The sequence below is a fragment of the Mesoplodon bidens genome (assembly GCF_964165515.1).
Source record: "Mesoplodon bidens genome assembly, chromosome: 18".
Lineage (NCBI taxonomy): Eukaryota > Metazoa > Chordata > Mammalia > Artiodactyla > Ziphiidae > Mesoplodon > Mesoplodon bidens.
The window spans coordinates 48,749,912-48,771,227 of NC_138175.1; the positions used below are offsets into that span (position 1 = coordinate 48,749,912).

A 21,316-nucleotide genomic window follows, 5' to 3' on the forward strand; every position below is an offset into this window, starting at 1 on the left:
GTACAGGTACACACTCTGCCTGGTTTGAATCCCGGCCCTGCCGCTTGCCAGCCATGTGACCTTAGGCCAGTGACTGCACTTCTTCAGGCCTCAGTCTCTCCATCTGTCAAACAGGGAGGATCTAGTACCTTCCTTACAGGGTTGGAGGATTTGATGAGTTAATGGGGGTAAAGGGGTTGGCACAAATAACTAGTCTTAGAGGCTTTTGCTTTTGTTTTTAAATCAGGAGAACACACAGGTGGAGGAGGTGCTCAGCCAGAGGGAGTCTTCCCAGAAGTGACAAGGAGCCAGGGTAGAGCAGTTCCAGAATTGTCTGTAACACAGGGCTGGGGGGTGGGGAAGACAGGACACCCTAGGCACCTGAGAGGCCACTATGCCTGGCTGGTGGCAGAAAGCGTGAGGAAGAACAGCCTGGGGTAAGGGAGGTGACCTGGGGCGGGGTGAGTTTAGTCTCTGCCCTGCAAGAGGAAGGCTGGAGGAGATGCTGGCAGGGGAGTGCTGAGACCTGGTTTGCGTTTTGTTTTTTGGCTGCGCTGCGTGGCATGCAGGGTCTCAAGTTCCCCCCACCAGGGATCGAACTGTACCCCCTGCAGTGCAAGCGCACAGTCCTAAACACTGGACCGCCAGGGAAGTCCCTGGTTTGCGTTTCAAAAGGCTTCCCTGGCTCCACATGGACAGACGCTGGGAAGCAGCAAGGGGTCCAGAGAGAGGGCGGACAGCAGCCAGAAACGGGTGGCTGCAACCCTGAGGTGGGGTGGACAAGCCCTGGGGTCTGAGCGGTTGTCAGTCTCTCTCTTGCAGAGAGGGAGCTTGTCTGTGGGGCTCCTGGCTATAACCCCAGCCCAGAGTAGGTGCTTAATACTGGGGGACGGGCTTGGGGGAGCCGAGGCCCAGGATTGGGATGGGATAGATTCGGGGCGGGGGACCCTGCATGAAGGATCTCTGGTTGGAGGTCCTCAGAGATCCAGCCCAAGCCCCCAGGCTGTCGTACAGAGGAGAAGATGGGGCACTCTGCGAATGGTGACACAGCTGAGCTGTGGCTGCGCCCCGTCACCCCGGCTCGGGGCTGCAGCAGGCTAGTGGCCGGAGTCCTGTGGTCGGAGGAGCAGGGCCTGGCCGCAGAGGCCGGCCCGCACCCCGCCGACAGGTACCACGTACGCCCGGCCATCGGCGGCCCGGGCGGGCGAGAAGTCCGTCAGCTGCAGGTTGCTGTCCCGGACTCGGTCGTAGTCCCACAGCTGGTAGTTCCAACTCTTGCCCTGCTTGGCGAGAAGGTAGACGGCTCCTGGGGAGCCTTCCTCTGGCAGGGATGGTGGCTGGCGGGGCGTGCCGGGTGCTGGGTGGAACAGGCCTGGCAGCTCAGGGTCCTCCTCGTAGCCGAGGCTGGGCATACCCTGCACACCCAGCAGGACCCCTGGGAGGAGAGAGGGAGGCTGTGAGTGGGAGCTGAGCCCTGACGAGGGGCTGGGCCTCCCTGAGTCCCACCACAGCCCTCCAGGGTAGGTGCTGCCTCCATCCCCACACTGTCACAGAGAGGCCAGCACGGGCCAGCAGGCAGACAGCTGGGCCGGGATCTAGACCCATGGTGTTGGGCTCTAGAGCTGCAGGCATTTTAAGTCCGGCCTGCAACAGCCTGTCAGCACAGGGAGGTGCCAAGGCGGCACTGAACAGTGCAAACATCGTCAGCTCGTTGTCACCAGCTGTCCAGAAGAGCAACGCTCAGAGAGGCATGCACACAAGGGGGCCTCCATCCAGGCCACCTGACGTGCAGCTCTGGCCTTCTCTCAGGCAGGTGGAAAGATGAGGATGCTGACTGTAGCTAACACTTACTGAGACATGTAACATACCAGGCACCATTCCAAGAGTTTTACGTCCTCTGCCTATGACGTGGGTGCTACTGTTGCCTTGATCTCTAGATATAGGGCAATGGAGGCCCAGAGTCACAGAGCCTGGAAGTGGCTGGACCAAGTCTGCAGCCCAGACTGTCTGATCCTTGTCTGCGCTCTGAGTTTCTGTGTGTGGAAAACCCTGATTGGCGGACACTGAAGTACCTGTTGCTGGCCAGGTCCCTGCTAAGTACCCTGTAGGGACAGGGACAGCCCAACCCTGGTTCCTGCCTTGGGTAGTGGGGAGGTGCCAGTGCGAGGGTAAGAATGTGAGGAGGGGAGACGGGGCTGGGGAGACCCAGGGTGAGGGCACAGGGCATGGGAGGGGGGACCCACCTGCACTCACTGCCCAGTGGGCCTTGTGGCCCTTCCTCTGACACGGCTCGTGGTTGAAGTCCTCGTCATAGCTGGCACTGGGGTTAAGGCCAAAGCTGTGGTGTGGCTCTGGGACCCACCCGTCTCCACCCCTGCCCTGCTGCTCCCTTCCAGGCCCTGGGATACGGGATAAGCAGGGGATGTCCGGCGACAAGGTGCTGCAGGATGTGGTCTCTGTTGGGACCACCCAGGCCGCCGTAGAGCACCTCTGCCTGGCAGCCCAGTGCCTCTTGGGCCAGCCTGCCCATGTCGGTCACTGCAAGGACAGAGCAGACACAGAAAGAGCGATCGCTGTGTGCCTGGCACCATCGGGAATCAACGCCTATAACTCTCGCCTTGAGTATCACCTCTTCGAGCAAATGCCGAAGATGAGGGGCAGAGAGGGTTAGCTGCTTGTCCATGGACACACAGTAGGAAATGGCAGAGCTGGGATGGAAACCCCAGGTGGCCTGGCTCCAGAGTCCACCCTGTGACACTCTGCTCTACTGGGGGGGGGACAAGGGCCCAAAGAATGGAACAAAGCCCCCTTATGTGCCCGGTGTGTCCTAGCCAAGCTCTCCAGTCCCCTCCTGCAGAACACCTGGCTTGAATCCCTTCCACACCCAACCTACCTGAGAACATCTCCCCCTGGGCCGTGTAACCTCTCTCCATGGCCACCTGCACCAGTCTCTCCAGGGGGCTGCTGCTGAGGGGCGCCAGGAGAGTGCCTGCCATCCACAAGGCCACCAGCCCGCACCTGGGGAGACACAGGCCCAGCCCCCCAACCCCTAACCACCAGCCCGCACCTGGGGAGACACAGGCCCAGCCCCCCAACCCCTAACTCGTGTCTTTCCTGGGCCCCCTCTCGCCTGGAAACTGGAGTGTGGGGAACAGGTTTGCCGCCCTGGGGGAATTCCCTTCTCCTCTCCCAGGCCAAGTGGAGAGGAGACCTGCCTCCCCCTCCTGGGACAGAGGCTGGCCAAGGCCTGAACCAGGGCTGGAGGGCTGGGGGTGTGGGTGGGAGGGTAGGGAGAGATGTCACCTGGGCTTCTAGGAGGAGCAGGTGCCAAGGTGGAGTCAGAGATAATGGACCAGGTTCGTTTGTTCACTTGCTTATTCGTTCCAACTGTTTACTGCGCATGCACCCAGGACCCTCACCTGGTAGGTTCCCCGTCTCCCTCCCTCCTCGGCCTCCTCCTTCTCCCCAGGCTGCCTGGCATGAACCCACTCTTCCCACACTCCTGGGTCAATCCTCACAAAGCCTGGCGAGGGCAGAGGCTCAGAACGCACGGCCGGCCAAGGGGTTGGGGTCCCGGATTAGGGCACGTACTGAGGGCCTTCTTGGATGAGGGAGGGCAGGTCAGCACAGAAGAGGATCCACTGCAGGTCACTTCTGAAACTGAATCACAGTCGCATTCAGGTCATGTGGGAACCAGCTCCTAGGGACCCCCCCATCGAGGGCTGGCTGGGAATGGGGTGTCAGGGATGGTGAAGGGGAGGAGCATGGGCCCAGCTGTCCTGAGGCCCGAGGGCCGCTCTTGGCTGGGTCAGACTTCCTTCATTCCTGTTGAGACTCCTCCCCTCCCCAGCCTCGGTTTCCTCATCTGCTCAGTGGGAATCATCCTTCTGCCTGCTGCTCCCTGCTCTTTCTCTCAGTTACTGAAGGGGCAAAGAGCAGATGTGCAAAAGCTTTGCAACTAGGAGCCAGAGGGATTAAATTATTAGAAGGGGTGTCTCTACACCATGGATGGAAAAATTAATCAATAGTCAATCTAAGGAAGAAAGAGAAAATTTTATTCGAGCCAACCTGAGGATTATAACCTGGGAGACAGTCTCTCAGAAAGCCCTGAGGACTGTTCCGCCTGTGAGAGATCAAAACACAGTTATATATACGTTTTTGAGACAAAGGGTTGGTTATATGCCAAATGACATATTACTGACAGCTTACTCAATCCAGATCTACAAGTACAAAGCAAGTTATGGGTCATGGGTCATTGCGATCCCTTAACAAAATTAAGAAGGAAAGCTGTCTCCTAAGGAGTTGTGACCCTTGATGAGATCAAGAAGAAATGTTATCCCCTAAGGAGGTTTGGTGAATGCAAATGCACAATACACGCTAAATGGGAGGGAGGAGGCCCCAGTGGGCAAAGAAAAATTTCATGTTTAAAATTCTCTCGTCTTGCCATAAAGTATGAATACCCAAACTCTGAATGTTTTTCCCCTCTCAAACCTGTTTTTCAGGCAGTTAGATGAGGTGGGAATCCCTTCCACTCAGCCTTGAGCAAAACCAGGTAACAACTGCTCCAGGCCTAAGAGATCGCCTTGATAGACTCCTCACAGGCTTCACCAGCCCCATTCTTGGGGAGGCCACTCAGAATATTCTGGTGATCCCAACCCCTCCCCCCTCTCCCCCACCAGGTCTCAGGAGGTGCCGGGCAATGTGCTTATACTTCTATCCCAAAGCCAGTGCAAGAGTAAGGCTGAGGGAGGCACCTTACTGATGAAAGGAGATGATTATCAGCACAGTGGTTCAAAGCAGGGAGCCCTAGTGCCATGCCCTTCCTCTCCTAAGCACTGTGGCTAAGTGACTTCACCTCTATGAGCCTCAGTTTCCTCATGTGGAAAATGGGATAATAATAGTTCCTACCTTGCAGGGGGAGGGATAAATTAGGAGTTTGGAATTAACAGGTGCACACTACTATCTATAAAATAAGACCTACTGGACAACAAGGATCTACTGTATAGCACAGGGAACTATATAGTCAATATTTTGTAATAACCTATGAGGGAAAAGAACCTGAAAAAGAATATATACAGACGTATACATGTATGTTTTTACATATATATATATATATCTGAATCACTGTGCTGTACACGTGAAACTAACACGACCTTGTAAATCAATTATACTTCAATTAAAAAAAAACAGTTCCTGTCTCATGGAATTGCTGAGGTTAAATTAATAAGTAAAAACATTTAGAACAGCATCTGGCATACAACAGGTAGTTGTTACTTGCGTTAAATTTGCCTCATTATGGGGGAATTCCCCAGCGGTCCAGTGGTTAGGACTCTGCACTTCCATTGCAAGGGGCACAGGTTCGATCTCTGGTCAGGGAATTAAGATCCTGCAAGCTGTGCAGCACAGCCAAAACAAAAAACAAACAAAAAATGTGCCTCACTATGGTTGGGGCGTCTAGTGCAGATTATAAACTTGTCTAGAGAGCTGGAAGTTTCTTCGGTGAGTCTGGGCAGGTCACTTGTCTCTCTTCCCTTCAGCCCCAGCCCAAGTCTAGCCCCCTCCCCTCCTGCCTGATCTCCTGGTGCTCCAGCTTCCTCCTGGGCCCCTAGACTCCAATCTCACCACTCCACTCCTCGAAGGCAGTCTCTCTCCCTCCCTGGAAGGGCACAGATCCATTCCACAGCTCCCCAGTGCCCTCAGGACAGTCCACCTTCCTTCACACGCCTGCCCCCCCATGCCCTGTGTGGTCTGCTCCTGCCCACCTGGGAAACCCCACATGTGCCACCTCTGTCCCAATAAAGAAATATTTGCAGGTCCTTGAAAAGAACATCTTTTCATGTCACGCTGGGCCTGGGCACAAGCTGTTTACTCTCCTCGTCACGTACCCTGGCATAACTTGCTCGACAGCACTCAGGGATCCCCTCCTCAGGCAGGCCCCACTGACCCCCCAGCCTCGGTCGGGCACTCCCTCTGGGCTCCCTCCTCACGGCTCTGACCACTCTGGGCTGTCACCGGTGGAGGGAGGGATCTGTCTCTCCCACTGGACGAGGTGCTCTTGTGAGGGCAGCTTTCCTCATTGCTGAAGACACACCGCCACTGAAGGGGTCTAAGGAAGGGGGCTGAAGCAGTCAGACTGTTTGACCTTGAGGAAATGGGAAACCCCAAGAGGAGATGGCAGCAGTGACCTGGGGACAAGTGGTTGGGTGAGACCCTGGGTGGGTGGGTGGGAAGGGGCATGGGGACCCTACCGGCTCTTGTGCAGCTTCAGGAGCCTCTTCACGTCCTCTCTGCTCCTGGGGACTGGGCCAGCCCTCTCCAAGGCCTCCTTCAGGAGCTGGCTCTTCTCCAAGCCGAAGACGTGAGGGGGAGAAAACCTGGTGGTAGGGGGTGGAGGCGGCAGTGGGGGTGGTGGGGGAATAGGTGTCTGGAGACTTGAGGGAGAAGGTGGAAAAGCTAATTCCGGGAGATTTGGGGGTAGGGGAGGAGGTGGAATTATGGGGGCCTGGGATGCAGGGGTTTGGGGAGGAGGAATTGGTGGCTCTAAAGAAGGAGAGCATGGAGAAATCATTTTAGGATCTGTGACTTGGGTTGTAAGATCGAGAATGAGAGAGGGAAGGATCTTCCAAAATGTGCTGGTTGCAGGGATGGAGATTTTGAAGGTTTTAGAACTGCGTTCCAGATTTTGGGGCCGGAGCAGTGGGACTGAAAACACCAGGGCTAAAATCTGGAACCTTGGGAGCTGGGATTGAGGCTGACTTAAACCACAAGGAATCTGAGGGTTAACGGGGTCCTTTAATGTGGAACCAGATTTGTGGTATAAGTTGGGATGCAGGGCTCAAAGACTGACACTTAGTAGGAGTTAACTTCTTATCCCTGGCTAGATTTGGAAACCTGGTGTTCAATTGCAGGACATGAAAGCTCAGACCTGGGACGAGGCACCTAAAGCGCGGGATTTACGGCCCCAGTGCTAAAGACTTGGAGAATTTAGAATAGATCGCCCCTTCGCATCCCAGACCCGAGTTTGGAACCTTAGAGCTGACCTTTGAGTCAGAGGTCAAGAGGTCAAAAGGACACCTGGCAGAGAAAACAGCCTAGTTGTGGAGAAAGTCCTGAAATCAGAGCGCAACAGGAAGAGTCTTGTGGGTAGGGGAAGACTCATAGATTGGAGGTCGTGGGGAGCCGCGATACCGCTGGGATAGGGTACGGAGTCGGGAAGTAAGACGCGCCTCCCCTTCCAGCAAAATGGCGGCCGCAGCGCACAACCGCTCCCAAACCCGGAGGTAAAACTCGCAACTCGTGTCCGCCCCTTTAACAATCACGTGACAGAGAACGTGTAGCCGCTGGGGAGAGGTGGGGCTTCCAAAGAAAGGCCTCCGAAGAGACGGCCGCGAGAACCGCGTTCCGATTGGCAAGAAGCGCGAGAGGGGGCGCGGCCTTCACTGATTGGTCCGTAGCCCCGAGTGCCGCAGAAGGAGGAGGGCTTGCAGGCGGTGGGCGGAGTTTTCCTGCCGAGGCGGGAACCCAAGTGTCGTTTTGATTGGCAAAAAATCTGGATCCGGATTCTGATTGGCCAAGCTCCAGGTTTCCGCGCAGGGATTGGCTTGTAGAAAGACAAAGGCGGGACCAGGAGAGGAAGTTTTGTGGTCGGCGCTCATAGCAGAAGGCACTTGCGGGAGATTCGACCCTTTCGGTGAGTATCCTTGGGCGCAGGCGGCCATGGGTGCCTGGCGGGTGGAGGGCTTGGCGCCCGGGTCTTCCCGCGCCTCGTGTTGGGGAATTCTTTTCCTGCTGCTCGAGACCAGGGCTCTGCAAAGTCGTCCTCCCTCCTTAAGTGCCTCTACATCCGGGCTTTTTCTCCTGGACCGCCTTTGAGGTCGTGGGCCAGTGGGAATCGCCACCTAGGACACTCGCCTACTGAGTCGCGTAGAGCATCCTGGGACTCGTAGTAAACCTCACGAGATTTCCCTCACCACGCGGGGAGAAGCGGTGTCCTGGGTTTGCTTTGTTTTCCGAGCTGTTCTTCCCTCTTTCCTTCTCTCTGCTTTACCTGACTTCCTCTTGAAAGGAAGATCCCTAAACAGCCCGCGTTGGGACGAAGGATTTGCAGATACCCAAGGCTGAGTGGGACTTTTTCATTCTTTCAGCCCTACCTCAGCAACTCACTCCATGGCAGTTCCCGAGACCCGCCCCAACCACACTATTTATATCAACAATCTCAACGAGAAGATCAAGAAGGATGGTGAGTTCTCGGGATAGTCCGGACTCCAGGCTATCCCGCAAGAGCCGGCCCCCTCTTCTGTCCCCAGCATCCATGTCTCTTCCTTAGCCTTGTCCACTCAAATTGTTAGAGTTAACCCCTCGGCCTTTGCACATGCTGCTTCCTCTGCCTTTAACATTTCCTCAGTTCATCTTACGCTCTGCCCATTAACCTGGTCACTTACTCATGCTTCAAGGTTTCAGCTCACAGGACCCCTCCTCCAGGATGCCTTCCCCCTCCCTTTTCCACCCACGTGCCTGCCTCTGACTTCCCATAACCCTGGACATCCCCCTTCAAGCCCTGGGCTGTCATGCGGCTGTTTCTTTCCTGGCCTGTGAGTTCCAGGAGGGTAAGAACTGCAACTGTCTTGGTCAGTGATTAGCCCACAATGAAATGTTTCATTTCAAAATGAAAATGAAATGAACAACACTGATGGCTAACACTCGGTACCAGGTGCTGACGTAAATATAAATCATGGTTACTTTTAACTTTCACAGCAACCCTGCAGGAAGGACCTATTCCCATTTCTCGGATTAGGAAACTAAGACTCAGGGTGATATGATTTGCCCAGGGTCACACAGCACTGAAAAGTGGTTGACGCCACCAGTATGGAATTCTGCTTAAGAACTCAATTCTTTTTTTTTTTTTTATTTTTGCGGTACGTGGGCCTCTCACTGCCGTGGCCTCTCCCGTTGCGGAGCACAGGCTCCAGACGCGCAGGCTCAGCGGCCACGGCTCATGGGCCCAGCCGCTCCGTGGCACATGGGATCTTCCCGGACCGGGGCACGAACCCGTGTCCCCCACATCGGCAGGCAGACTCTCAACCACTGCGCCACCAGGGAAGCCCCAAGAACTCAATCCTTGACATCAGACATATTTTTCCATTTTCTTGAGCAAGTTACCACTTTTTGTTGACACTCATTTTCTATATAGGAAGACTGGGCAAAGTCATATCTTCTCTGTGTGGGTGTTATGGGGATTATATTAGATAAACTTCCATTCAGCCATTCAGCTTCTTTTTATGGTGCTCAGCGGTTAGTAAGTGTTGGATAAGTGTTAGCTCTTATTATTTATTGCCTCAAGAAAATTATTAGGGGAACCAAAGGAGCTCACTGGGATTAAGTTTGACGTTACCAATAAAGTTGCGGTTGAAGATAATAAAACGAGCCACGTAAATCCCTCATATACTTTTAGAACGTTGTGCCCAGCCAGTGCTTTGTGGAGCTGGGGACACACTGGTGACTGAGACAGTCCTGGTCCTAGCTTCATGGAGCCACAGTCCAATAGGGATGACAGACCTGCTACCAGACAGTGATATCCCAGAGCAGCCAAGGCCATGATTGGGGAAGCACAGGCAGAGTTGTCAGGGTTGAGATGGGGCACCTAGAAAGACGTATTCATTCAGTTTCATAGAAAAGGAGACATTTTGGAAAAGCCTAACAGGTAGAAGAAGCAGTATTTATGTTATTTATGTTATGATGTGGGGAAAGAGAGTTCTTTTTTAATTTTTTTTTCCAGTTACCTTGGAGTTTATTTAAACTAAGAGAAAAAGGTCATAATGTTTTCATGCAATACATACTTCGTTCTTTAAATAACAATTCTGACAAATAACAGAAAGAATTAAGGAATGCTGTATTTGTGATCCATACAAAACACCAACATTTTGGGTTATACATAATTTAAAGAAATGTCCCAAACACTTTTCAAAATACTGTAGTAGCCAATACATAGAGGCATGCCTTAGGTGGCCATAGGAATGCAGTTTAGAAAATAAAGAAAAAAATCACACTGTAACTACTCAATTTCTTCAAAATCACTGAGCAAGAAAAGCAACAATGAACTTCCATACTGATTTTACATAACTTCTATACAGTACCTTGACTTAAATCCAAGAGCAAAAGTTAAGACTCTCCTCTATTTTTGGTAAATAACTGTATGGTAAACTTAGATGACATTTCCCCCGGATTTTACCTGGGGGTGACCTTTTAAATTTTTTATTTAAAAGAGGGCAGGTTTGGCACTTTTATACTGATGTCACCAATGTTAATATTTCTTGGGATCTCGGGAAGATTCATATTCTTTACAGCTGATACAGCACGGGCTGGAGCGCCCGCTAAGGCAGCCTCAGATTTCTCCAGTTTATTTTGTGCATCAGTTTGTGTAACAGTCTCATTCATGTTGGTCTCCAATACCATCCCCCCATCACCATTTCTGCGAGAATATTGTGAACCTTGTCTACATGGAAAATTAAATCCAGTTCACAGACGTTTTCAAAACACTTGTCTAATGTTTCCACAAATACTTGAATTAGATCTAAAATGCCAAGTTCACTTTCTGAAGGATCCACCCAGACGACAAGATATAACGTTTTGCATAATGTCTATAAATCAGTCCGTTGTCAGATCCTCCAGTTAATAATCCTCCTTCTAGGACATTACAAACATTTTCATCTCTCTTAGATACCAAATGGAATGTCTCCCTGATGATTTGCTGTTGTGTATCTTCACTGAAGGGCTGGTAGGACTTGGAGAGCCGCGGCTTCCCGTGGTTGTTAAAGATGAGGATCGCCTTGATCATGGCTGAGCCGGGCCTACCGGGTGGGAGCTGGGGGCCAGGGCGGGTCGGGCGCCAGCACGCGAGCCTCGCTTCGGAATCTCGCTGGGGATCCTTCCCCACCTGCCCCCTCCCGCACATGCCGGGAAGAAAGTTCTTAACCTGGACCAGCACGTGCAAATATCCAGGGGCAAAAGAGAGCCCAGGGCATTCTGGGAACTACATGTACTGTAGTTTTGTGTGTCTGAGACTTAGAGGCCTATGACTCATGGAGAACGGTGCACTCTGGCTCATGGGGCCTTGTGGGCTGGGTAAGGTGTTGGACTTTGTCCTGAGGGCTTTGGGGAGCCAGGCAAGGGATGCAATTAATTGTGAAAGATCTTTCCAGCTGTGGAGGGTGAACTTGAGTGGGCAAGAAAGGAAACTGGGAAGAGGCCCAGAGTCCAGCAGAATGACTAAAGCCCAAACTGGATTCGTGGGGGTGGGGAGTGGAGACAAAGCCCAGAAATGTCATCAGAATTTTTGGCTATTTGCTTCCCTCATTACCCTGCCCCGCCTTTTCTTTCCTCTCCTGTATCTCTTTGACCAAACATCTTAAGCTCAGATACCTTCTTTGCATAAGACTGGTACCCTTTTCTTGCTGTCAGCTGTGGCAGTTTGCTAGTGAGGTATGGCGGTACTGGGTTCGGATGGACTTGGCCCCTAGTCCTTGTCCTGGTCCTGGCTCTTCAGGGTCTTCCCAACACCCTTGGGACACTCCTCCTGGGCCAGTGACAGATCCTCTGAGAGCTTCTATCCATGTTAGTAAAATTGAGACAGTTATAACTGCTGCTTCATGGAGTAGTTGTAAGAATTTAGTGGTTATTTCCATAAATCATTTAATGATACCTTTATTCATGCAAATGCTTTTGGAGGTTTGTGTGCTGGTGACCGTACTGCTCATGGGGATAAGGTGATAAATAAGAAAGCTTGTAGCTCTTCAGAAGGAGAGCTAAACAACAAGTAAACAAACATGATGTCAAGAGGTGGGAAATGCCATGAAGGAAGAGCAGGTAGGGTCCCAGGAGTGGGGGAGAGTGACATGAGAGGGCACCTATTCACACAGGGTGGTCAGGGAATGCCTCAGGTGGCAACATATCTGCTGAGCCCTGGTTGAATGGAAGGAAGCCATGTACACATCAGAAGGATGCTCCTAGTAGAGGGAGCAGCCAACGCAAAGGTCCTGAGGCAGAGTAGCTGTGACGGGCCTGAGAAAGGGCAGGAAAGCCAGTGTGGCTGGAGCTATAGGAGTGAAGGTGGAGTGTGGGGAGAGATGAGGTGGTAGAAGTCAGCCAGGGCCCCATCAGAGGGGCGTGTGTCAAGGTGCTGGAGACAATGAGAAGAAGTGCTCGCATTTATCAAGCATTTACTGTGTGTCCTTTGTATGTGTGACTCATGTTCCTCGTACAGCGACATTGTGGGGTAGATACTGTTACTGTCGATCTCTCACAGAGGAGTGCACACGACCACTTGAGGGGTTCTAGGCTGCTGCTGGTATTGCTCTGTACTCGTTGTCAGTGGACTGATGGTTTCCCTCCTGGGCTGCGTCTTCTCTGCGAAGGGGAGCTCAAGACGCAGGACATGATACCAAGGCCTCCAGTCACCTATGGGTCTTTCCTCCTCCCACCGCAGAGCTGAAGAAGTCCCTGTACGCTATCTTCTCCCAGTTTGGCCAGATCCTGGATATCCTGGTATCACGAAGCCTGAAGATGAGGGGCCAGGCCTTTGTCATCTTCAAGGAGGTCAGCAGCGCCACCAATGCCCTGCGCTCCATGCAGGGTTTCCCCTTCTACGACAAGCCCATGGTGAGCACTGGGTGTGGAGGGTATGGGTGTATGCCTGTGCAAGGCTCTTGCAGGCTGGATGGGTCTGGACTTCCTGTCGCCTGTAGTCCAGACCACTGAGGACGGGAGTTTCTCTTGCTAGTCCTCAGCATCCACTGTTCACTGCACTGGGGCTGTGGAAACACCGTGATCAAGGGAAGGCCCAGCTCTGCCCTCTCGGCCCCACAGTGTAGTTGGAGAGACACGCCTGCCTCCAGATGGCGATGACCCGGAGGGGTCAGGGCTGGGACCAACCGGGCAAGTGCACAGAACTGGGGGAGCTTAGGCGCGGCCTCTCACCCATTCTGGGAGCGCTGGGAAGCCTTTCTGGATGAGTAAGGCTTGGAGAAGAGTAGCTGGGGGAGGAGAGGGAGAAAGACAGTGGACTAAGGCCTGGAGATAACCAAGAGCATGTGTAGTTGAGGAAGTGAGTCAAGTTCCCTTAGCTGGAGTGAAGGGTGGGACGTGGTGGGAGGGCCTGGCCTGGAGAGCCAGTCAGAAGTCAGGCTAAGGAGCTGGAGTTGGTCCTGAAAGTGGACTTGATTCCGAGTGTGCTGGGGAAGCAAGGGAGGGTTTGGGGGCTGCCTGTGGCTGTTGGGTAGGGGGGTTAGGAGGGAGATGGGGTTCCGTTGTGAAGGTGAGGCTGGGTTGGCTCCCAGGTGGTGGGGTTGGGCCGGGACCAGGGCAGGGGCCGTGGGATGGGAAGAAATGGGTTACAGATGTTCAGGAGGCCAGGTGGGTGGCCATGGGGACTGCTGTCCAGGAGGTGAGGAGTGGCTAAAAGTCCCTGCCCTGAACTAGAATTCCTGCCGTTATCAGTGGGAGATGTTTTTGGTTCTTCGGGCTTTTCTCTTTGTTCCTCAGTCAGTTTTCCAGTTTCACCTGATTGTAATATGCTTCCCTGAACCAGTTCCCTTGGGGAGGTGAGAGAAGTGTCAGTGCCTGCAGGTCCCAGGCAGTCCACTTCATGTGGAAGACACTGGCCCCGGGTTTAGCGGGGCCGCCTGGAGCCCTCACCTCCTTCCGGAGTGGGCCGCTTGTCATTGCCTCTGGCTATGCGAGCCCACAGTTGCCACATCTTCCGTCGCTTCTCTGGAGCTGCCAGGAATTCACTTTTGAGGACTAAAACCAGTAAATCGTTTTGTGTAGACCCTCCTCTCCTGCTTTTCTCTGAAATCATTGCTTGGACCATATGAAGCACTGAGCCACTGTGAGTTCTGTCAGTGAGTCCCGTCAACTCTACCTTCAAAACCTCTACCAAAAAAATAAAAGAAAAAAACCAAAAAGCCCCCAAACCAAACAAACAAAACCCTCCACCCGTTCTTCTCACTCCCCCCCACTGCCACCCTTCTCCCTGGTCTGACACCTGGTCCTCACAGGCCACTCTCCGTCCCGTGGCCACAGCGCTCCTTGGGGGTCACAAGTGAGAGCTCGTCACTCCCCTGCTTATAACACTCCATCGCTCCTGGCTTTCTCCCTCCTCATCTGTGTTGGCCTCCTTGCTTTTCCTTGAACACACCCTGCACTCCTTAGCTCTTTGATGGCTGTTCCTTTGCCAGGATGCTCTTTTCCCTAGATGTCTGTGTGGCTCCCTCCCTCCCTCTGTCTTTACACCAGTGTTTTCTCACTGAGGTCTTTCCTGGCCACACTCTGAAAGTTTCAGTTCTTCTCAACTCCTCACATACCCTTCTCCAGTTCACTTTTTAATCTCTGTCATATCTTTCCCAGCGAACAGACTCCATGAGAGCGGGGGCTTTTGTGTGATTTGCTCATTGCTGTACCGCCAGAGCAAATATAGGTGCTTCATAAACCACTGAATGAATGAGGTTTAGCCTGGAGACTCAGTTCTCTTCCTGTGTGATGGAAACCCCCCTGCACAGTGCTCCTGTCCTGACCTTGTTTCCTTCTTTCTGCCTTGGGCCTGTTGCCTGGGGCTGTCCCGTCTTCCCTTCAAAATCTCAGCAACCACTGACTGAGCACATGCTGTGTGCCAGGCACCTTTGGGAGCACTTTAACTCATGGTCCTCACGATTGTTCTTTGAACTGGGAAATACCGCAGTCCCTATTTGACAGATGAGGACGTTGAGGCCAAGTGATTTCTGTGACATTACTCACCAAGCTCCTGGCAAGGTCTGATTTGGCATCCGGGTGGTCTGGCCCCAGACCAGTCTCCTTAACCCTTCTGCTCTCGGTTTGGCAGCGCATCCAGTACGCCAAGACTGACTCGGATATCATTGCCAAGATGAAGGGCACCTTTGTGGAGCGGGACCGCAAGCGGGAGAAGAGGAAGCCCAAGAGCCAGGAGACCCCGGCGGCCAAGAAGGCCGTGCAGGGTGGGGCGGCCGCCCCTGTGGTGGGCGCTGTCCAGGGGCCTGTCCCGGTAAGCTGGGGCCCAGAGACGCGGCCTTCTCACCACCAGGTCTTCCTCAGCCACGTGGGCTGGCTTGGGGGTGGGGTGGGGAGGGGTCTCCCCTTGTGGATTCAGACACACCCCCCCTTCCATTTTTCTTAGATTGTGTGCCTCTCTCTAGGGAGGGGTTGAGCATGTGAGTGACGATATCTCCACTTGGAAATGTCTGTGCCTGCCCGCCTGTTTCTCAGGATCTTTCTTTCTCTGTGCCTCACTGTTTTGTTTTCTCTTTCTCCTTGACCTTGATTTTGCTGTCTGTGTAGAAAATCCAGAGAAAACTACTAATCAGCTGTTAGGATTAAAAAGAATTTAATTTAACAAGGTCACCAGATATAAGTCAGTATGGAAAAAGTCAGTTTTATTTCTACACGTTGGCCACAAACAAGTAGACTTCAAATTGAAAAATAGCTCCAAGGAGTAAATTCAACAAAAAGTGTGCAAGGCCACCCACTGAAACTATAGAACATGGCTGAGCGAAACTGGAGATGACCTCATCAAATGGATAGGAAGACTCACTGCTATTAAGACTTCAGTTCTCTGCAAATTAATTTAAAATTCAACACAATTCCAATCAAAATCCCAGCAGGGACTTGTGGGGACAGACAGGCTGTCTGTAAATGTCTGGAAAGGCAAAGCAAGGCAGACGAGAACAAAGCTGGGGGCCTGCTATATAGTAATCAAGATGGTATGGTATTGGCATAAGGGTAGAAAGATGGCCTAGTGGGGCAGAGTAGAGTCCTGAAACATCCACACGTGTATGTAGTCACTCCATGTATGTCAAGGTACCACTTGCAGTCCAGTGGTAAAAGGACTTTTTCCCCTAGTAAATGATACTGGGCCAATTGGATATCTGTAAGGGGAAAAGTTAGCCCTGCCTTAACAATGTATAAGTTACTTTGAGGTGAATCATAGACCTGAACGTGACAGCTACAACAATAAATGTTCTAGAAGAAAACAGGAAAATGTCTACGACCTTGGTGAGGGCATGAAGAGTGGAAACATCCTGTTTTCTAAACAGGATGCAGAAAGCACAGAGTATTAAAGAAAAGATGGACGAATTGGACCCACTCAGGTCTCCGAACGTCCACGTCAGCTTTTCTGATGGGTTGCACTCTATTGTGTCTTGTGTCGGTGATGGTGTCTGGCTTACCATCAAGCTTCGCCACTCTTACCCTCTCCACTCTTCTGTGCCCAGCTTTCTCTCCACCTTTGACTCTTAGATGTGATTCCAGCTCCTGTCTCCCCTGGGTGCACACGCTCTTGGCCTCCAGGCTGTCTCCCTTCCCCTTGCCACCAGCCCTCCCACTTCTTCATGCACCTGCCTTAACCATTCCTAGCTACCTCTGCCTTCCACTGTCCTCTGGGTCTGTTTCTTTCTCCATGAAGTTTATTTTTAGAAGCAGGAGTACAGCATGCTGCTTACAGTGTTTATTTCCACCCCTTTTAGTTGATAATGTTTTTATTTTTTTTCCTAGGCTATTTTTCTACTCATATGTCTCTAAACAAAGTTAGGCCCTTCTGGCGATTTTTTTTTTTTTTTTTTTTTTTTTTTTTTGGCCACGCCACATGGCACGTGGGATCTTAGCTCCCTGACCAGGGATTGAATCCGTGCCCCCTGCAGTGGAAGCTCAGAGTCCTAACCACTAGACCACCAGGGAAGTCCCCCTGACCAATTTTTTTTTTTTTCCTTCGGTACGCGGACCTCTCACTGTTGTGGCCTCTCCCGTTGCAGAGCACAGGCTCCGGACGCGCAGGCTCAGCGGCCATGGTCACGGGCCCAGCCACTTCATGGCATGTGGGATTTTCCTGGACCGGGGCACAAACCCGTGTCCCCTGTATCGGCAGGCGGACTCTCAACAACTGCGCCACCAGGGAAGCCCCCCCTGACCAATTTTTATATGTTAAAAAAAAGGTTTTTTGAAACTCTTTGATTTAATGTCTGCTGTGACCTTGGGTCTGTTTTGCTCCATCCATCCCTCTTTGGGTGCCTTTTTTGCCTTTTCCAAGACTGGATCTTTCTCTCTGTGTCTCTCACACCCTGGGTTTCCTGTAACAACCTTTTCTTCTCTCTGTTTCCTGCGGACACTGAAAGCACGTCTCCTCCCACCTGCTGGCGCCCCTCTCAGTCCTGCCCTTCTCTCCCTGCAGGGCATGCCGCCGATGACTCAGGCGCCCCGCATCATGCACCACATGCCGGGCCAGCCTCCCTACATGCCGCCCCCCGGCATGATCCCGCCTCCGGGCCTCGCACCCGGCCAGATCCCACCAGGGGCCATGCCTCCACAGCAGCTTATGCCGGGACAGATGCCGCCTGCACAGCCTGTAAGTGTCTGGTCCTCCTGGGGTCTGCTATAGGCAGAAGACAGGAATGGCAAGGGGCCGGTGGGAGCACTGTTTTAGGTTGGGTGGTCTGGGCAGGCCTCCCTGAGAAGATGATACTGGAGGATGAGGATGTAGCAATGGTGTCAGGCCCTGGGGACAGAGAAATTGGTGTGTTCGTTGGAGCAGCTTTGGAAGGTCACGGTGAGGCTGGAGTGGGGGTAGGCTGCACCTAGGTTCATTCAGTGAACTTCTGAGCACCTGCTTATGGGCACAGCAGTGCTCTCTTGTGGCTTACAGTCTAGTGGGGGCAAGGCAGGCAACAACACAGGGTATGTCAGGTGAAGGACTAGAAAGAATTCAGGAAGGGGTGGGGGTGGGGTGGGGCAGGGGCTGGAGAGCAGGAGGGCTGTAGACCCCCAACCAGACTCAGTGGGCTCCCGTCGCTCTCCTGCAGCTTTCAGAAAATCCACCAAATCACATCTTGTTCCTCACCAACCTGCCTGAAGAGACCAACGAGCTCATGCTTTCCATGCTTTTCAACCAGTAAGTGGGACCTGTGGCTGACCGGGGGCCAGAGGGTGATGGCCAGGAGGTGGCACCATGGGGATGGACGAGCTTCACAATTCTGCTGGTGGAGTCCCAAGCCTGCTTAGGCTGTACAGGCGGGACAACGACTAGAGGTTAAAAGGAGGAGGCTGAAGTCGGGCCTGCAGCGGCGGGGTGTGGAGGGCAGCAGTGGCCAGGGCGGGTGGGCCGTCCTCTGCCTTCATGGGGCTGCGGTGGGGATCCAGGCCCTGGGTCTCATCTTTGGAGTCTCTAAATTGGACATAGGCAAGTTAAACAACAGTGAGATGTGGCTGAACACTGGCTAGACTCGTGGGAGTCAGCCTGTTTAGACTGCAAGTATGGGAGGCGGGGATGCTTGACCTTGCGTGCCCTGCAGATGGGATGCAGGCCACTGCGGGCGTTGTGTAGGGTAACTGGCCACTGTTTAGTCATGCTCACCTGGTGGCTTTGCTGCTTTCCCCCCCCCCAGCATTTTTTTTTTATTGGAGTATAATTACTTTACAATGTTGTGTTAGTTTCTGCTGTACAATGAAGTGAATCAGCTGTATGTGTATATATATCCCATCCCTCTTGGACCTCCCTACCCCCCCGCCATCCCACCCATCTAGGTCATCACAGAGCACCGAGCTGAGCTCCCGGTGCTATACAGCAGGTTCCCACTAGCTGTCTATTTTACACATGGTAGTGTATTCATGTCAAACCTAATCGCCAATTCATCCCACCCTCCCCTGACCCCCCCGTGTTCACATGTCTGTTCTCTACGTCTGCGTTTCTCTTCCAGCCCTGTACCTGTTTCTAATATCCTACAGAAATTCTAACATGAGGCCTCAGGGGCTGTGGGTAGGGCATTCCTCACAGTGTGGCAGGGAGCCGGAGGCAGCCTGGGAGAAGGGAGAGGTCAAGTGCAGGTGCTCGCGACTGCACCCCACGTGGCAGCTAGAGGGAACAGGAAGAGCAGTGTACCTCGTTCCTTATGCTAATGCCGAGGGGCAATTTTGAGAAGCTGAATAAAACAGGAAAAGAATGCCATGCATTCATATACCATCTCCACAGAAAAATGCATATTTTCTAAGGATACTTATGGAGAAAAGGATAACCAGTAAACCTGAGGATGGTTGCCTAATGGGGAAGGAAGTAAGGAATGAGAAGAGGGAAATGAAAGAAACAGCAGACCATGAAAGTCGGGATGGTGGTTATTTCTGGAGTGGTTATTTCTACGATTCCTTAGATTGAGAGAGGACGTGGAGGGTGGGGAGGAGGCAGTGTTCTTTGTCTTGACGGAGGTTATGGTTGCACGGGTGTTCATGTTAACAGTTTTCTTTAAATGGTATGTTTCCTTTGTGCACACTTTTTTATATTAGGGTTTATCAACTTAGCGTCATACTCATTTGGGGCTGGATAATTCTTTGTTATTGGGGCTGTCCTCTGCATTGTGGGATGTTTAGCAACATTCCTGGCCCCTACCCCAGGATGCCAGCATGTTAGGGGGAAGTGCTGAGTCTGGATTCCTAAGGTCTCTGACCATCTCTCAGGTTCCCTGGCTTCAAGGAGGTCCGGCTGGTCCCAGGGCGGCACGACATCGCCTTCGTGGAGTTTGACAATGAGGTGCAGGCAGGGGCCGCACGCGACGCCCTGCAGGGTTTCAAGATCACCCAGAACAACGCCATGAAGATCTCCTTTGCCAAGAAGTAGCACCCTTTCCCCATGTCTCTGTCCCCTGTTCTGGGGCCACCCCCTCCCCCCCTTGGCTCAGCCCCCCTGAAGGTAAGTCCCCCTCGGGGGCCTTCTTGGAGCCGTGTGTGAGTGAATGGTCGCCACACAGCATTGTACCCAGAGTCTGTCCCCAGACATTGCACCTGGCGCTGTTAGGCTGGAATTAAAGTGTTTTTTTGAGGTTTGTTTTTTCCACAACCATTTGTTGTTTTTATTTTCTTGTCCTGTGTGTTTCCCTTCCCTGCACATCAGAATATTCTGAGCGTTTGGGCCTCAGCATGTTGGGGATTGCAACCTTGGGAAAACCCAGAATAGTGTAGCAACATTGTCCAAGCTAAAGCCCCTTTTACCACTTTGGTAGATTTTTATTTTGTCTCAGTCAGCATTCAGGGCAGGAAATTAAAACCCATGCTGCCAGGTACAGTTGGGCAGGTTCTGTACTGTGCAAGGATGCCACTTTTAATGGCACACCATTCACTTCGTAGACTTGTGTGTTGATTCCAATAATTTTCTAATGTGATGGAGTGTTAAGAAAGAGGTTTTTCTTCATCTTTTTCTAGACAAAAATGCCTTCTGTCATAGCAAGAGTCCCACAGAAACCATTCTAGGTACTTCAGGAAGAAAGGGAAGGGAATTGGGTATTCATGAAATCGTCGGGAGGATGTTAGTGATGGCAGTCTGGGTTGGAGACATTTGAATTCAAATTTGCAGCCCTCGATTGAGCTGCAGTCTCTAGAGTTCAGGAAGATGTCAATGCTGCTGTTGGGAGTGCCTAAACTTCACACATGGGAAGCTCCTGATCAGATGCTGGTACCAGGAGCGTGGCCAGTTCACACACAGCTGCTTCCCCCGCTGGCCAGATGCCAGCCAGGAGCTTCGGGCAGATGGCTAAACCAATCTCCCCTCCAGTGCCCCGACTGCAGGGGAGGCTAGGAAATGTGGTTCCTGGCTGGACAGTCACGCACCCAGCTGAAGCTGTGGATAAGAAGGGGAGATTGAATGGGGGACCTTCCTTCACAGTCTGTCATACACCTGACCTGGCAATTTTTAAATCGACTAAAGTATATTCTTTCTATATATATATATATATATATATATATATATATATATATCGCTTAAAACCTTTTCTCACACCATGTAGATGGGAAAGTGCAATCACTTGCCAGAGTAGAGAATTAACCACAATATAAATACAATAAGAATAGTGCTAAATTCTCCCTGGATATTTTTGTCCTGTCAAGGCTCAGCCCCAGCCTCCTCCTGCTGCACTCCCTCCATTAAAGAGGAACATCAGTGTCTGAAGCGTTTGAACATCAGGGTTTGTGGCACCAGATGCACACTTTCACCTTGTAGGATCTGAAAGATGAAAAGGGAAAGGCGATTGCCGTCTTCACTAAATGGCACAGTGTTATTGCAGATGGCTCGTGGGAACGCGGGGTCTGTGGTCCGTGGATCCTGGTTTCTACTGTCCGCCTGCTGGGGGGCTCCCTGGCTGTTTCCTCCATGGGCAGTTGATGTCTGCACTCTGAGCTTCATTTTCTTCCTGTGCAAAGAGGACTCTTTCTGTGGTGTACCGCCTGCCCCCCTCTCCCCCCCACCCACTGCTGCCCCGCCAGGCACGTAGCAAGCACTGAATAAATTCAGCAAATAACT

At 52.3% G+C, this 21,316-nt stretch overlaps 2 protein-coding genes and 1 pseudogene across 4 annotated transcripts; 1 reads left to right on the top strand and 2 right to left on the bottom strand.

Annotated features, from left to right (window-relative positions):
• Positions 1–208: 208 nt before the first annotated feature.
• On the bottom strand, positions 209–7,559 carry ACTMAP (actin maturation protease). 2 transcript variants are annotated; one of them, XM_081215273.1, is made up of 6 exons: positions 6,228–7,559; positions 3,571–3,639; positions 2,873–2,997; positions 2,388–2,517; positions 2,223–2,293; positions 209–1,259 (listed from the first exon to the last, which is right to left on the bottom strand). In XM_081215273.1, the coding sequence occupies exons 1-6, from the start codon at positions 6,545–6,547 to the stop codon at positions 1,051–1,053; spliced, it is 924 nt and encodes a 307-aa protein (XP_081071399.1). In that variant the 5' UTR covers positions 6,548–7,559; the 3' UTR covers positions 209–1,050. The 2 variants fall into 2 exon arrangements, with proteins under 2 accessions (XP_081071399.1, XP_081071398.1); XM_081215272.1 differs by having other exon boundaries at positions 209–1,414; positions 6,228–7,419.
• On the top strand, positions 7,559–19,861 carry SNRPA (small nuclear ribonucleoprotein polypeptide A). The gene is made up of 7 exons (XM_081215274.1): positions 7,559–7,669; positions 8,124–8,218; positions 12,461–12,633; positions 14,852–15,031; positions 17,210–17,383; positions 17,838–17,926; positions 19,483–19,861. Exons 2-7 carry the CDS (start codon positions 8,146–8,148, stop codon positions 19,640–19,642), a joined length of 849 nt encoding a protein of 282 aa, XP_081071400.1. The 5' UTR covers positions 7,559–7,669; positions 8,124–8,145; the 3' UTR covers positions 19,643–19,861.
• Positions 9,853–12,454, bottom strand: LOC308605352 (AP-3 complex subunit sigma-1-like; annotated as a pseudogene). The gene has a single exon. The product of its transcript is annotated as an AP-3 complex subunit sigma-1-like (transcript).
• Positions 19,862–21,316: the final 1,455 nt, after the last annotated feature.